This window comes from Phyllobates terribilis, unplaced genomic scaffold (genome assembly GCF_046119375.1).
Source record: "Phyllobates terribilis strain yellow unplaced genomic scaffold, ASM4611937v1 Scaffold_3__8_contigs__length_932513732, whole genome shotgun sequence".
NCBI classification, from domain to species: Eukaryota; Metazoa; Chordata; class Amphibia; order Anura; family Dendrobatidae; genus Phyllobates; species Phyllobates terribilis.
Genome location: NW_027362763.1, coordinates 241,693,454 through 241,711,298, shown reverse-complemented (window position 1 = coordinate 241,711,298; position 17,845 = coordinate 241,693,454). Strand labels below are relative to the sequence as shown.

General features: G+C 43.9%; 1 protein-coding gene across 2 annotated transcripts in view; it reads right to left on the bottom strand.

Annotated features, from left to right (window-relative positions):
• Window positions 1–17,845, bottom strand: part of ATR (ATR checkpoint kinase) — a 130,541-nt gene that overhangs the window by 107,260 nt on the left and 5,436 nt on the right. For both annotated transcript variants that reach the window (XM_073674683.1, XM_073674684.1), the window contains exons 2-3: window positions 9,044–9,135; window positions 4,721–4,870 (exon numbers count right to left, since the gene is read on the bottom strand). In XM_073674683.1, coding sequence (XP_073530784.1) covers window positions 4,721–4,870; window positions 9,044–9,135 — 242 coding nt within the window. The remainder of the gene's footprint in view (window positions 1–4,720; window positions 4,871–9,043; window positions 9,136–17,845) is intronic.

Below are 17,845 nucleotides of genomic sequence, written 5' to 3'. Positions count from 1 at the left end.
GGAAGAGAGGTACTCTTGCCCCCTGTGGCATTGGATATCATCATGTCCAAGCTTTCACTGAAAAGTCGACCGCTGAGGTATGGAAGGTGCGTGAGGGACTTCTTTGAGGCTGCGTCCGCTTTCCATTCACGCAGCCAAAGGATACACCGAATTGTGATGGCGTGTGATATTGCGCCCGCTGCACCTATTGCAGAATCCAGAGCTGCATGAAGCATGTAATCAGCCACAACTGCTATCTGAACTGCTTGGTCCGACAGTTCAGGGGCAGAAGCTTGGAGGCCAGTTTGTAGATTTTTTGACCAAGCCAGTATGGCTTTGGCTACCCAGACTGAAGCGAACGCGGGGGCTAGGGAGGCCCCTGTGGTTTCGCAAATTGAGCGAGCCATACTTTCTACCTGCCTGTCTGCTGCATCCCTGAGGGTTGAGCTATCTGGCAGTGAAAGAAGTGTCTGTGCTGCCAGTCTGGAGACTGGGGGTCCACTGCTGGTGGGTCTGCCCATTCTTTGGTGGTTTCCTTTGGAAAGGGGTAACGGGCCTCCAGAAACTTGCGATTGTTAAGCTTCTTGTGAGGCTGTGAGAATTGTTTTGTGAGGATAGATTTAAATTCTGGATGATCCAAGAAAACCTTAGGTGGTTTCAGAGCTCCTTCAAATGAAATCTTATTTTGTGGTGCATCCGGGATCGGATCAGAGATGTCCAGCACCCGATGTATGGACGAGATTATGTCCTCAACTAGCGCTGCATTGCTAGGTGGGATTGGAGTTAGGGATCCATCAGTTTCCTTGTCTGAGTCAGAATCGCAGACGCCTTCTAACTCCTATGTATCACTAAGGTGTGTCCTAGGTGACCCAGAATGAGGGATTTCTCTGGACGGAGATTGGTGTGGAGAAATATCATGTCTGTCCCTGGTAGGGGACTGTGTAGATGACCTGTGACTACGGTATCTCTCCCTAGACAGGGATGACCGTGTGCTATGGGATGACGCAGATGAGCGTGACCTATGGGTGCGCTTGCGTCCTGACCTTGACATGGATGTGCCTGGGTCAGTATGTGACTGAGTCCAGCTTTCCCTTTGTTGGGTAGCATTCACAGTCGAGGTATGGCTTTGCAGAGCCTGAAGCAATTTGGAGGTCATGTTATCTATGGACTGTGTCATAGATTGTGACATTTGAGTGACCCATTCCGGCGAAGGATTAGACACTGAAGGGTTGGTAGGGGCTACTTGGGACTCCGGCACAGTAGTCTGAGCAGAATCCTTGCAATGCGGATATGTGCAGCCGCTGGGAAGAGCATTACTGCAGGCTGTACAGAAAGCGTAAAAGCAGTCCTGCCTGGTTTTCTTAGACTTTGAGCCCGGCATGGTGCACCTGGAGAGGCTATGCAAAAGGGCTAACTGTGCAGAGGAGGATACAGAGTAATAAAATTCACAGCTGAGGTAACTCAGACCGTGAACTTACCCCACCAATGTGCCCCTGTGAACAGCGCTGAAAGAGCCTGGTCCTGTGCCTCCCCGGAGACTTGGCTGGCCTGTATGCGTCCTGCAGCTTATGATGGCCGCCGTGGCTCTTCTCCTGCTTGCAGAGATGAAGGAGAAGGGGGGCGGAACGCTGCAAGGGCGGCAGTTGCTATGGAGATGCGCGCCCTGCAGCCTAGATCCGCCCCCTGTGTGACACCGCAGTGAGTCAAAATAGTCATCCGGGGGGCGGGCCGGAAAATGGGCGGCGGCTTCGGCTAGGCCGAAGCCGCGGTGTAAATTTATTTTCTATGCCCAAGAGGGCTCCAGGCCGGCGCGGTAGTCCGGGGGGAGGGGGGGGTCGGAACAGAACCGGGCCCCCTCGGATTGAAAGGCAGAATGGCGGTGGGGACATAAGTGGAAGGGGGTCTCTGAAAAGAGTCCCCCTTAGGCGCTTAAGATGAAAAGCTGCCGCAGGTGCAGGGCCTGTGAAGGCCTGTGCCTGTGTGTGCCATGGCTGCCTGCACTCCCCCCGTCTCCTACAGGGTCCCACAGACAGACTGGGGCTCTTGTATTGCTGCTGGACCTCGGCTGCAGTGTGTTGGCTGGTAAGAGCTGCAGATGCTGCCGTCCAGGCCCTACCTGATGGTGTCTCAACCTAATGCCCCCAGGGGGGATTAGGGAGGGTGCCGCTGTCACCTGTCAGGGGGCTTTGTCCTCGCCTCAACTTCGGACCAAGACCGAGGGAATTGGGGAAGGAGGGGGGTTCTCAACTTCGAGCCTGACCCGAGGGGCCGGAGAAGGAGCAGCATGGTGGTTACGCCATCTCAACTTCAACTGTGCACCCCGTAGTAGGGGGCAGAGTAAGGAGCCATGCCGGGGGTCTTTTAAGAGACCCTCTTTTCTTCATCTGTAATCCTGTGCTGAAGCGAGGGACGAGTGAAGGTCTGAGGTGTGCCTCCTTGCGACACTAAGCAAAAACTGGAGTAGGCTGATGCCGTCCAGGGGTGTATACTGCAGGGGAGGAGCCACAGTTAATCTTTTTCAGATAAGCATAGTGTCGCCTCCTAGTGGACAGCAGCATAACACCCAAGGTCCTGTGTCCCCCAATGAGGCGACAGAGTAAGAGAGGTTTATAAGACTAGGATTTACCAGAGCATTCCCTGCTCTCTTATAGCTCATTGGTGGTCACGGGAATTACTAATAGTACGGCATTGGATGATTTCTCTCTATGTTCCTGGCATCCACAGCAGCTGATTGAGCCAGGGGAAACGGCCGCCCGTCAGACCTGCTCTCTGGGCGCTCGCTGTTGTGGAAATGTTAGAATACATAGTGGTCATTTCCATAAATGGCCTGCTTAGGCTTCATTCAGACATCCATTTCTGTGATTTTATGTTCTGTGGATAGAATATGTCCGTTTTGGATCAGATCACTGATCAAAATTACTCAGACAGCTCTATGGATCCGTGAAAATCAGGGACAGCACTTAGATGCCATCTGAGTGCTGTCTGTGACTAACAGTTTAACGGCTAGGAGAAGCTTTCTCACCTATTTATTTTATTATCAATTAGAATCACTGATGAAATACTGGCGGTAAAAACTGACCCACAGACCTAACACTGATAAATAACGGTCCGTGGTTTTACATACGTGACAATTTAGGAGCGTCTGAATGCGGTCTTATACTACAATGATAGCCCAATTCCAAGAGAACAGGAACTGCTCCTAAGCCGCGTCTCTCCATTGTGGATAGATGGGGACCCCTCTATGATGGGATTAAGTCCATCACCCAAAAACTGACACTAAACTATATAGAACTTTAACTATGGGATTTAGCCCCTATAAAATTCATAATGGTACTTTAGATTTTAGTAAATGTGATTTATTACATATGTAAATGAGGGGCTTCAATGCAGCCATGGCATGGCCAACGGCTTGGTGAATCTGTCCACCCCCTCAATTACAGTACCCCTCATGGTGATTGGCAGCGCTTGCTTTGGAGAGCTGTTCTGTACTGATCCTATAGGGGCCGAGCTTCTGTATAGACGGTGTCAGTGTGCAGGGCTGAGTTGTCAGCTCCCTCTCCTGAGTATAGCAGCCGTATGCAGCACACAGAATAACAAAGAAGTGGCAGCCGATGCCGACAGGAGGGGGAGATGAGTATGAACACAATTTCAGTGTGTGTGAGCTGTCATCTTCCTCGCCTGTGTATAGTGGTCGCACGCTGCTGTCTAATCCTGTATGCGGCAAGCGAGCACTACACATAGGAGAGATGAGACCTCTGCACACACTGACACAGTATATGCAGACGCTCGGCCCCTCTAAACATCGGTATGCGCAGGGCAGGGGAGTTAGATCAGACAGTGCTCCAAAGTGAGTGCTGCCAATCACAATGAGGGGAATGGTGGAGCATTGTTATGGAGGGGTGGAAAGGTGCACTGAGACTTGGCCATGAGAAGGTTGCACCAAAGACTCCTCATTTACATATGGAATAAAACGGTTTTTAAATAAAACATATTTACTAAAATCAAAAGGACCAGAATGATTTTTATACTGACTAAGTTCCGTATATAAAAGGTTTAAATAGTTCCATGTCAGTTTTGGGGGCGACAGACACCCTTTAAATGAAGTGAGAAAACCAATTAAAACCAGGGCTGTGGAGTCGGAGTCCATTTTGGTGGAGTCGGAATCAGAGTCGGTATAAAATGGACCGACTCCAACTCCTAAAATCTATAATAAATTGGGTTCAGTAGTTCAATGCAGTTTGTGGAGAATATTTTTTCATAATAATTTGGGAAAGTTATGAAATGTTCTATAAATGTCTGTCCTGTTCCTGATCTAAGGGTCTAGACTTTTAGCTGAGATTAATCTGTGCTACAGTAAATTTATCACTGAAACATGAGCCATGTATGAGGGAGTCGGAGTGGTGGAGTCGGAGGTTTGGCTTGTCGACTCCACAGCCCTGATTAAAACCCTAAAATACTTGGCAATTTTAATTGTGGAACACAGAGATCACTAAAAGTGCACAGAACCAAGTGCAAAATTACAAATGAAAGCAACTTTTGTGCAATGTCTTTTATGTGACAGAGAAAACAACGTTACACTTTTTAGAAGAAAAAAAAAAAGTACAAGCGAGTCATATTAAAATTGTGCCAATGTCACATGTAACAAAATCGTCACTGCTCTTACTGATTATTTTTCCATTATTTTAGACCGTGAAAGTTATAAATCAGTAAATGAAGTTTGGGCTATAAAGTAGCAACCTACCGACACAGCAGCGATCTGCTTCTTCAGATTGACAGCTATTGATGGAGTTGACAAACATACGAGGGGATGACTTCATGATCTGCTGAATGAAGTCCAGCAACATTACTGAACTTGGTTGAGATTCGGTATTTTTTGACAGCTCCACAGCAACTAGAGAAAAGAAAACAAAAGCAAATGATGAATGATAACTGAAGACATCATGTGAATTTATGCTGCGCTCTTCATTGGATTTTTCAACAAATTTAGGCGCCGATTCATCATTTGTGCTTTTTTTAAAGTGACTTTTCGTTTTTACCTTGTGCCATTCGTTAACGATTTTGTACTGAATTCTTCAAAATGGTGCAAGTGGGTTGATTAATTTTTTGCTCTTTTTATGATTATTTTAAAAAGCAGAAAGTCGCTTTTTAATCCTTTAAAATGCCATCAACTGCACAGAAATATCATTCACAGCATAGCACAGCTCTTAGACAATGCATGGAGCGGAGGTCAAGCATGTGCACCTAAAGAAGGGGTTCTGCAGAGCCCCATTATCATGGGTCCACAGATCAGTAAATTATGCCAAATCACATGCACACAGTAGCATGTAAAAGTCTGGACACTCCTGGTCAAAATGACTGTTATTGTGACCAGATAAGCAAGTTGAAGATGAAACGACCTCTAGAAGGCCTAACGTTAAAGATTACACCATTGCCACTGTATGTTATGGTGTTATGGTCACAATCACACTTCATTTATAAGTTATGTTCCCTTATGGCCTATTTTTCATGCCATGGTCTATAGTGATAATGTCACAACATACTGTGAGCTACAATAGTAAAGTCAGAACATAATCATTTCATACAGTGCTGATTTTTTTTATACAAGGCTGTTATAATAGTATGTATCTTTACTTACAAGCTAGGTTTCCTCGCAATGATGTCTTAATGGTTTGTGTATTATTGTAACGCGGTGTTTTATATTAATATTGACAAAACAGGACTTGTTATCACTTATACATTGTCTTCTATTGTAATGATGTCACAGCAGTCATTGCTTTAATTCTAATCTGAACCTCTAAGCTAACGATGTCACATCGGTCTCCGTTCCCATCGATATTATTATTGTGTTTTATCAGAGATTTCCTTGCTGTGTTTTGTTAATGTTCTGCTTGCTCATCAGTTTAAGTACACTAATTTTACTTGTAAAGTGTCCAGCATTCCACTAATCTCATCAGTATCTCAGGAGCCTCTAACCATTGTTCAAACAGCAACTAGGCCCATTGTGTGTGTTGAAAGTAGATCCGGTGGAGCAGTCACCACAGGGAGTCTCACATGAGGACCCAGGTGATGGGTTTGACCTAAGAAAAATATGTCCACTAATGCACACTTAGCTTTGGGGGGAAGGTGAGAACAGTTCTGCCCATTCAGGGCCTGATCCCAGTGAAGGAGAAAAGAAGCCACATGTTTAGTGAGGAGTGGGTGGAATGATGTCGAAGAGATAAGATCTAATCTGAGGACTTGGACCATGGATGGATCGATGGCATATGGAGTCTTAAAGATCAGTACCAACTGGGCTGGATGAACATGCTACAGTTGTGGGATATGTCAATGGGATTTAAACTTTCTTAAAGGACTATTGCCATAGGATACCTTTGCTTCCATTATTTTAGCTATGGTCTGGAGGATCGTGGACTGTGGCTACAGACTATACTGGCTGGAGATACGAAACCTGTGGGCCAATCAAAAGTTGGGAGACAGTGAGTATCGCCTGATACAAAGTCAGTGGAACTACTGATCCCAGATTGGGAACTTGAGGACTGAGAGAACTGTATTTTGTGCTATTTTCCTGGACTTGCTGTATTACCATGGATGTGAGGAATATAATATTGTTGAATCTTTAACCTGCCTAGGTGATTATTTACAACCCACATCCTCAGATCTTCACAGTAAACCGTGTTTTATTGTAATGATGACAATAGTGTATTAGTTGGTGCACGGTATGACAACTGAGGCTATGCCCCACTTCTCAGCCAATTGTACCCCTTTTCAGATCCCCCTTGTCAAACAATTGTGTCAAAACATGTGCCGAACTCAAATAAAACAATTAGAATTTAATTGCTTCAGGACCACCCAACAGAATTAAACATCGGGGCAGTCATTGCAGAGCAAGCAGCTGAAAGAGATCGTGGAGCTGGGAACCGGATAAAGCCCGACCCCCAAAAAGAAAGCAAAAATGGCTTAGTACCACCTCTGCCTTTATAACGTCTATGTATACAAGGCTGAACAAGTGCTATGTATACATTATAAGATGCCCTAATAGAGCTTCCTCCTCTATTCGCAGAGATCATGTGATTGCTGGGAGTCAGGAGCGAGCAAGATATGCTGGGTCTTAGTAGACCCAGATCAGCTCGGCAGTTTAAGAAGGAGGCTGGATTTTCCCTGTAACATGTGGCTTATATTACAGCCCCAGTTACAGGGAAAACAAGATATAAAAAATTTAATGTGGGCACTATGTGCAAAATAAATGAAAAAAATATATATAATCAAAAAGAAAGAAAAAAAAAGCCACTGCCAGTTCAAATCGCTGTTTCTAGCCTAGTGACCAGAAGTGTTCATATTGTAACCCTAAAGGTCCCGACTTTCTAGCCAAATGATCCAATGAGCGATTTTCATACACCGCCGTGCTAACTCAGTATGACCCCCCAAAAGGTCCAAAACAGTAGAAATTCCAGTGATTCCGAGGCACCAGAGAATTTACATTGGAATAAAACTTAGCTTTTATTCCATCCTTAAAATGACAATACAAAAATGAGGTAGACGGTGCAACGTTTCAGCCACAATAGACCTTTATCAAGCCAGAAATACAATGATAAAAATTCAGCTAAATTTTATCATTGTATTTCTGACTTGATATGACCTATTATGGCCGAAACATCGCATTGTCTACCTCATTTTTGTATTTTCGCTATGTAATTTTAAGGATGGAATAAAAGCTGTTTTATCTCAATACAAATTTTCTGGTGCCTCGGAATCTCCGGAAATTTTGACTTCCTAACAAAAGTGAGATCTAATCTGCCGGGCATATAGAGTGGGATCTCACAATTCTCCGTAGTCCTTGCTGTGAAAGGGCAAGATCTCACACTCTGCACTAACCCAGCTCAAATCGCATCATTTACTAAGCAGTAACCGAACGTTAGCCACTCTAATGATGTTACCACTTGGTAACCGCTTAGTAAGGGATGTGGCAGTGCTGGGTTAGTGCTAAGCTCCCGTGCTTTCACAGTGAGCGGGGTCATGTAGGGTTATGGGATCCCAACTCTGTATGCCACAACCTGGAAGTTGGGATCCTGCAAAAGTCGGGTCCATTAGAGGGACATAAGGACATAACAATTTTGACCACTTTTAATAAGTTATATTTTCAAATAATAGTACGATGATCAGTCTGTGGCTGTCACTGCTTTCTTAAATTAAAAGGCAGCCACAGACAGTGATAAGTGTTCTTAAAGGGGTCGTCCACTACTCAGATAACCCTTTTTTTAAATACTATATTCTTGAATATAAAATAAAAATACCCTATACTCAACTCCCATATCAACAACGTTCCAGCTGTTGAAGCTGGGTCTCCCAAGACTCACATGACATAATTATGCTATGAAAGCCCTGCAAGTAATCAGCAGTCCCTATTGAGCAGTTGTGCTCTCACTTCCTTTGAATAAACCTCAGACATCCAAAAGAAGTGAGAGCACAACAGCCTATTACAAACCGCTGACTCGTTGCATGGCTTTCGTGGCATAACAACGTCAGGTGAGTTTTTGGGAGACCGGGCACTGATATTGCCGAAATGGTGCCGGTACAGGAGAGAAGTATAGGATGTTTTTATTTTAGATTGGGGAACATAGTATTTAAGAAGAGTTTGCACTAGAAGTGGACAACCCATTTAAGACACTATGTGCACAATGCCACTGAGATTTAGAAAATACCCATGCCCAACAGGGACCGACAGGTCAAAAAAATATTATTCTACAGTGTGTATCAAAGGTATACATCAGGACAGGTGAATGGGGATTATAGATACATTTAATATTTGTTCTGTAAGCTTTTGCACCACATATGGCAAACAGAAACCATCCTAAGTTACTGATGGAGCTCTCATTTTTACTCAGGTCCAATGGAAAACAGACTTATTTTTTGTTATTTTTGTTAATTGACATTTCTAACGTGACCATTTCTCCGGTCAAGTCCAGAGGGAAAAAGGTGCAGAGGACCTTCAGGTTCCCATTCACTTCAATGTTGCCCAGAAATAGATGCACAGTATAACAATACATCTTAATTTAACATCACTTACCAACATCGACGTCTGTCAGGATCCGGTCTATGAACTGGCACAGAATCTGTCTTGGTTTCTGAACTACTGTTTCATAAGAGTCTGAGCTGGCACTAAAACAAGGCACAGAAAATGTTATGTACGATAAGATTTACACAGCAACCACAGGAAAAATACAAACTTGTGTATGGATGCATGAGCAAACCGTACAGATCCCCTCTCCAGGAAAACAAAAAAAGACGTTTGACAGAATCCAAGTAGAAAAAAGGATAAAAGCTTTATCCCATCATGTCACCACGTATTGGCCTACACAGAGGCTTTTCTTTAGGTTCACGCATGTAATCCACCAGGGTTGGCCTTGATCTAATCTAACCACAATGAAGAATGCACATACGTATGTCCATAATTATAAATGATTACAACTTAACTGTGATGCTGGATGTCCTGGAAGCAGTAAGTAAATGGAATAAAATAGCCAGGTTGGGCATATACAAGAGACAATATAACGTATCACAATCTGCAAAAGGTGCAGAACTCACTACAGCTGGGGAAGACGGCGTTAGTGAGCTGAAGGGTGCGCTCCCTCCTGTGCACCGCCATATTTAAGCACGTTCATAGGCAGTCAAAGCCCTATGGGCCAAACGGGATGACTTAGAAAATCACTAATGATGTAATAATGTCAGATTAGTAGGATTTCCTTGGACGAGGATAGATTCTTTGAAAAGTGGTTGCTGGATCATGTTTGACAGGGAAACCTTAACTCCATCATTTGTTATGGAGATGGTACTCTTGGTTCTCATGAGGCGAGGCCCAGTGGGACGACCTCCAAGACCGGTACTAGAAGCACACATCCGTGTGAGTAGAGGTGATTTTTTTCTCACGTGTCATCTTAGTTGCTTCCATCTATATTTCACTGAAGAGCTGTTATTTCTTCCAAGCCAATAATAAACCCTTGGAAGATCATGTTTTATTCAATTTTATCACTAAGCAACATCGCTATAGACTTGAATGGCAAAGTGAGATCTGCAAATCGCATCAGAATAGGACCTGCTCGGAGTCTGACAGATCTCACTCTGGGGGCCACAATTTTAACAGATGTGTGCATACATCCATGCTATTCTATGGGTCTACGTGCGAGAAAACAAACTGGACAACCCTCAGATGTGTCACACAGATGTGTGAAGGTAGCCGTTACCTACACAGGTTGTTCCTACACTTACAAGTGGCCCAGGCTGGTATTAGATGCTGCTAAATCATTAAATACAATTGAATGGTGGTATTTCTGGGCTGTTCTGGAGAAACAGGGCTTTGACCCCATTTTATTTTGATGGGTCAAATCTCTGTATAGGTTCCCAAAGGTGAAAATTAGAGCAAAAATCAGTTTGTATGAGAAAGAGGAGACTCCTCTTGACCACTGCTGTTTGCCCCCGGCAATAATGTCACTCTCTTCTCATTAGCGGTCATCCAATTGTGGAGGAATTCTGCTATGGAAGGGAGGAAAAGTGGATTGCCCTGTACGAGGATGACATGTTGTGTGTGGGTATTCTGGATAGGACTCCACCTGTAATTATGGAAGAGATTTGAGTCTTTCTGGACTCACCATAAATTTCACAAAATCTGCAGTGGTGCTGCTATGAGACTTTGTGATGGCAGCATGAATTAACAATATGGTGACTCCTTGTGTTTGGGAACTTTATTATCCAGGCTTTCAAATGCAAATATAAGGGATTATATCTCTGATTAATCTACAACCGTTTGTGGAGAAATTATGTGAGAAGGTGAAGGTGCGGCGGAAGTTGTCCCTGGGCTTTAGAGATTGTCAATTTACCTTACACTGCAATACAACAGTATTGCAGGGTACTGTATAGGCTAGCAAGCGATAGCATGTTCAAGTAGCATAAGGGGACTAACAGTGTAATAAATATACAGTACAGAAAAAAAGTTTGGACACACCTTCTCATTTAAAGATTTTTCTGTATTTTCATGACTTTGAATATTGTACATTCACACTGAAGGCATCAAAACTATGAATTAACACATGTGGAATTATATACTTAACAAAAAAATGTGAAACAACTGAAAATATGTCTTATATTCTAGGTTCTTCAAAGTAGCCACCTTTTGCTTTGATGACTGCTTTGCACACTCTTGGCATTCTCTTGATGAGCTTCAAGAGGTAGTCACCGGAAATGGTTTTCACTTCACAGGTGTGCCCTGTCAGGTTTAATAAGTGGGATTTCTTGCCTTATAAATAGAGTTGGGACCATCAGTTGTGTTGAGCAGAAGTCAGGTGGACACACAGCTGATAGTCCTACTGAATAGACTGTTAGAATTTGTATTATGGCAAGAAAAAGCAGCTAAGTAAAGAAAAACGAGTGGCCATCATTACTTTAAAAAATGAAGGTCAGTCAGTGCGAAAAATTAGGAAAACTTTGAAAGTGTCCCCAAGTGCAGTTGCAGAAACCATAAAGCGCTACAAAGAAACTGGCTCACATGAGGACCGCCCCAGGAAAGGAAGATCAAGAGTCACCTCTGCTTCTGAGGATAAGTTTATCCGAGTCACCAGCCTCAGAAATCACAGGTTAACAGCAGCTCAGATTAGAGACCAGGTCAATGCCACACAGAGTTCTAGCAGCAGACACATCTCTACAACAACTGTTAAGAGGAGACTTTGTGCAGCAGGCCTTCATGGTAAAATAGCTGCTAGGAAACCACTGCTAAGGACAGGCAACAAGCAGAAGAGACTAGTTTGGGCTAAAGAACACAAGGAATGGACATTAGACCAGTGGAAATCTGTGCTTTGGTCTGATGAGTCCAAATTTGAGATCTTTGGTTCCAACCACTGTGTCTTTGTGCGACGCAGAAAAGGTGAACGGATGGACTCTACATGCCTGGTTCCCACCGTGAAGCATGGAGGAGGGGGTGTGATGGTCTGGGGGTGCTTTGCTGGTGACACTGTTGGAGATTTATTCAAAATTGAAGGCATACTGAACCAGCATGGCTACCACAGCATCTTGCAGCGGCATGCTATTCCATCCGGTTTGCGTTTAGTTGGACCATCATTTATTTTTCAACAAGACAATGACTCCAAACACACCTCCAGGCTGTGTAAGGGCTATTTGACCAAGAAGGAGAGTGATGGGGTGCTATGCCAGATGACCTGGCCTCCACAGTCACCAGACCTGAACCCAATCGAGATGGTTTGGGGTGAGCTGGACCGCAGAGTGAAGGCAAAAGGGCCAACAAGTGCTAAGCATCTCTGGGAACTCCTTCAAGATTATTGGAAGACTATTTCCGGTGACTACCTCTTGAAGCTCATCAAGAGAATGCCAAGAGTGTCCAAAGCAGTCATCAAAGCAAAAGGTGGCTACTTTGAAGAACCTAGAATAGAAGACATATTTTCAGTTGTTTCACACTTTTTTGTTAAGTATATAATTCCACATGTGTTAATTCATAGTTTTGATGTCTTCAGTGTGAATGTACAATTTTCATAAGCATGAAAATACAGAAAAATCTTTAAATGAGGTGTGTCCAAACTTTTGGTGTGTGCTGTATATATATATATACACACACTTTTTTTCTTAAATATAAAAAAACATATACAAAAGTTGAATTCACCCTCCTTTTTCACAAATATAACTGTTGAAATCTATAATAAATAAAGAAAATTAACATATTATAACATATAACAATTAACATATAACCCATCCAATATAGAGTTCAATTTAAACTTATCACGCTTACCCACAAAGCGCTCCATGCTTCAGTACCCCCCTACATCTCCTCCCTTGTCTTAGTCTACCACCCTACACATGCCCTCCGTTCTGCCAGTGACTTAAAACTAAAATCCTCCATAACCCGAACTTCCCACTCCCGTCTCCAAGATTTCTCGCGTGCTGCGCCAATTCTTAGGAATGCATTACCCAGGACAGTTCGATTAATTCCCAATATCCACAGTTTCAAGCGGACCCTAAAAACCCATTTCTTTAGACTGGCGTATCGCCTCCACACACTATCTGTCCATCCCAGTTGTCCGTCCCAGTTTTCCCCCATATTAAAATCTTCTTCAATTTCAGGTTCATACCAACCATGCACATAATAGCCTCGGTCAGGACTGCACACATACTGGCAGGGGACCAGTCCATGTATTATTTATCCTATATAGTATATCAAGGCTGCATTATACAATATATGTACTTTTTACCTTTTGTGTCTCCTCCATTTCCTCATAGACTGTAAGCTTGCGAGCAGGGCCCTCACTCCTTTCGATATGAGATATGCTTATTCTGTATTGTCTGTATAAGTCCCCCCTAAAATTTGTAAAGTGCTGTGGAATATGTTGGCGCTATAAAAATAAAAATTATTATTATTTGGTATCTAGAGCTGTGGAGTCGGAGTCGTGGAGTCAGTGTCCATTTTGGTGGCATTGGAGTCGGTATAAAATGAACCGACTCTGACAATATATAATAAATTGGGTACAGTAGTACAATGCAGGATGTGCTGCATATGTTTCCATAAGAATGTGGGAAAGTTATGAAATGTGCTATAAATGTCTGTTCTGTTCCTAATCTAAGGATCTCGGCTTTCAGTTGTGATGAATCTGTTCTGCACTTTATGTACACGCTGAGTAGTGAGGCAGTGCTGTGGAGTCGGAGTCAGGGAAATTGAGGAGTTGGAGTAGGAGGTTTGGCTTACTGTCTCCACAGCCCTGTTGGTATCACTGCAGTGTCCAATACGATAGAAACTGATAGTGGCCATGCTGACTGCCCAAAAAAAGAACCAAATAGACGTATGGACTCCAATATGGTAGCAATAAAAACTACAGCTTGCCTCGCAAGAAAACAAGCCCTTATACAGCTCTATAGTCTAAAAATAATATGGCTCAGTCTCGGAATATGATGATTGAAATCAAATTTTACAACTTTTTTTTTTTTTGCTTCACCCCACTTAGATTTTTTTTCCTATTCCTTAGTACATTGTATGGAAAAATGCATAATGTCATTCAAAGCAGCAGGTTTCACAAAAACAAGCCCTCATATGGCTATATTGATGAAAAAATAACAAATGTATTGCTCCTGGCAGAGGATGAAGGGGAAAAAAGAAAAATCACCAGGTTCTTAAAGGGGTAGACCCTTTCTCAGACAATGTTCTGTCCCAGCTGCAGTTTGTTAAAGTACAACAAACTATTCACATTCCCCAGGTCCACCGGCCAGCCTCCATCGCTACTCCTGATGTCTGTATTTGGCTGTGGCCATGGTGTCATGTTGAGAGCGCTGCAGCCAATCAGCTCTGTAACGTGCAGCCGGGGAAGAATATTTAACCCATTTCAATCTATGGGGCTGTTCACATGTCTGTGTTTTAGGCATACAGTGTGTCTACAAAAAAGTTACGGAGACACGTCCGTTTTAGATCGGTGTCATGGATGAATAGTACCCATACAAGTCTATAACTCTGTGAAAATCAGAGACAACACAGATGGCATCAGTGTCCGTGTGCTGTCCGTGAGTCACATTGCGATGAATAGCATTGAAAAGCTCGTCCATATTTTTTTATGTTTTCGTTGATGGTAAAAACTGGCACTGAGAAAACACGGATGATACTTGGACCAATTTTTGCAAACGTGAAAAATCACCGACGTCTGAATTATGCCTTTAGGGTTTGTCCCCTTTTGGTAAAAGTTTTTCCTATAAGCTTTGTTAGTAGTTAAAAAAAAAAAGAAACTGCAGTTTACTCACCCTCCCTGGGTTTAGTGTTGTCTCCACCGCTGCTCCCAGTGTGCCGACAACGCTGCAGACAATAAATCAGTACAGCAGCTCTTCCCATGCAGATGGCACAAACCGCCCAGAGCCACTGGTTGGCTGCAGAGCTGTCAATGTGATAGTGGCACAGAAAATAGCAGGCACTGGAAGCAGTGCTGGACCTGGGGAGGGTGAGTACAGAATAGTTTGTTTACTTACTAAAAATGAAGCTGATAAGAAAAACTTTTCTGAAAGGAGACAACAGTCTACAGGGGGGACAACGTCAGGAAATCCTCGGCTTTGTATCCAATCGCACACCAAAGCTGCCAGGCAGCTTATATTACCATAAGACCTCCCCGGCTCCACCACGCCACAGCGCCCGTCTCTGGCTCGTGCCAGTTGTGTTAGATCACATGAGTGTGGTCATACAGAGACTTTTTTAAAAGTGTAAGAACCCCTTTAGGTCCAGAGGGGTGCATCCCATGCGGGGCTCCGAACACGGCCTGTACACAGGGTCCTGACACAGTAACCCGAGGTCTGATCATTGGGGGGCGTGGGGATAGATTTGGGTCAGGAAATAGACATTAAACTTTTCCCGAAAAACTAAAACTGCAGAGCGTGTGACAGAATAACAAAATAAACCGTTCTCCCCTCCTATTGTTCACGCGCAGATGCTGCGGCAGCCATGGCATCGCCATCAGCAGCAGGAGCCATTAGGACGGCACGTCACAGTGGGTAACATGATTTCTGCTTGGAAACAAACCCCAGGAGCTTCTGCTCTGGGGGAGGGATTACTGTCAGTGAGGTGACTCTGGTTTTGGTGGCCTCTACTCTGTACAATAATTGTCTGGGGTCCTCAGAGACAAGATCTGTGTTTTAGGGTTTTCTAATGCTTAAAAGTAGCAATGAGCGAGCACTAAAATGCTCGGGTGCTCGATGCTCGGGTCGAGCACATTGGAATACTCCGGTGCTCGACCCAATCAACGAGCCCAATGTAAGTCTATGGGAAACTCGAGCATTTTTCCGGCGGCTTCCCCCGGCGGTCTGCAGAGGGCCTAAAAATTGCCCAAATCGATGGGAACAGTGCTCAAATGACATGGGAACAGCATGGGGAAGACCCCTGGAAGCATTTCTGACTCCCAGGTCACTGCTGTGAACAATGTTGTCAGAGGTATTATGCCACTTTTACGGATTCACAATAAAACATACAAAAACGAAACCAAAATGGATTTTCCTGGGAAATATGTTAAGGAACATCCTTTCCAGGGTAATGACTTGTATATAAGGCAAAATAAATACACAAAAACAAAAATGCTCCTCCACACCTTGGGCTATGTTCACACGTAACATTTTTGATGCGTTTTTTGCACTTTTGCATTGCTTTCAACCGTGACAAATGCATTCACCAGGAAATATCATTTTAACATTTCACAACCTTATCAGGCCATGTGGTGTGTGAGATATCATCAGACACATCCTGTTTCATTTATGAAGGAGGGACTCTGAAAGTCACAAAGCCTATTTTTATAGGGCCATCAGGCGGCCCTTACTATTCTTAAAGGGCCAGCAGTCCGCCCTCGCTATTGTTAGAGTGCCATCAGCCGGCTATGCTTTGTTGTTCCCATTATTAACGAGTGGGTCTCCTAAACTGTCATTGCGTATGCAGCGACTGCAAGGGCTGCCAAAAATTTGGAGGCACTCCAATGCCCCTTGGAAGAGACGTAGAGGTCGGACAGCCTCCTAAAAACAATGTTCTCATTATTTGGAAGTAGGTCTCCCATAGTGTTTGCCTATGCAGTGAATGCAAAAGCTGCCAAAAATTTGAAGGCACTCTAATGCCCCTTGGAAGAGACATAGAGGAGATGATATGGTGCTGAATGATAAAGGAGGAGGAGGAGGAGCGCAAATAGCCAAAATCAGGAAGCGTACACCCATGTGTGGGTGTGAATGGGAATACACCTCCCAACAAAAAAAGTGTTCCCTTGCCTCTGTTGGATTGGAGTTGTGTCTCTCTCGCCTGTACTCCTTGGTTGTCCAACGAACTGTGACCTCTGACGCCAGCGTTTTCAGATGGGAATTTTTTTAATAATTCCGCAACAAGGGCCTTCTGGTACTGCCCCATTTTAGTAGACCTGTCCACCTCAGGAATAAGAGATATAAAGTTCTCCTTGTAGCGTGGGTCTAGAAGTGTCACCAACCAGTAATGACAGTCACTCAAAATTTGGAGAACGTGAGGGTCACGGGAAAGGCAGCGTAACATAAACTCAGCCATGCATGCCAGACTGCTAACAGGCAAGACTTCCGTGTCCTCACCAAGAGGACGACTGACCATGCTCTCCTCCTCCTCCCTGTCCTCAGGCCATCCTCGCTGAACAGACGGTATGACAGTTGTGCAGCTAGTACCGTCTATAGCGCATGAAACTAGCTCCTCCTCCTCCTCATTGTCACCCAATCCACGTTGGGATGAGATGAGACTGGGCTGTGTGTAATCACCATGTATGGTTCCTTGCTCCATCTCATCGTGCTCCGCGGGCAATGCCTCCTCTTTGATTGTGAGCAGAGAGCGTTTCAGAAGACAGAGAAGCAGGATGGTGACATTAATTATGGCGTCATCGCCGCTCACCATCTTTGTGGAGTCCTCAAAGTTTTGGAGGATGGTACATACAGTGGGTACGGAAAGTATTCAGACCCCTTTAAATTTTTCACTCTTTGTTTCATTGCAGCCATTTGGTAAATTCTAAAAAGTTCATTTTTTTTCTCATTAAAGTGCACTCTGCACCCTATCTTGACTGAAAAAAAAAACAGAAATGTAGAATTTTTTGCAAATTTATTAAAAAATAAAAACTGTAATATCACATGGTCATAAGTATTCAGACCCTTTGCTCAGACACTCATATTTAAGTCACATGCTGTCCATTTCCTTGTGATCCTTGCTCAAAAACACATGAAGGACTCCCAGACTATGAGAAATAAGATTCTCTGGTCTGATGAGATGAAGATAGAACTTTTTGGTGATAATTCTAAACGGTATGTGTGGAGAAAACCAGGCACTGCTCATCAACTGCCCAATACAATCCCAACAGTG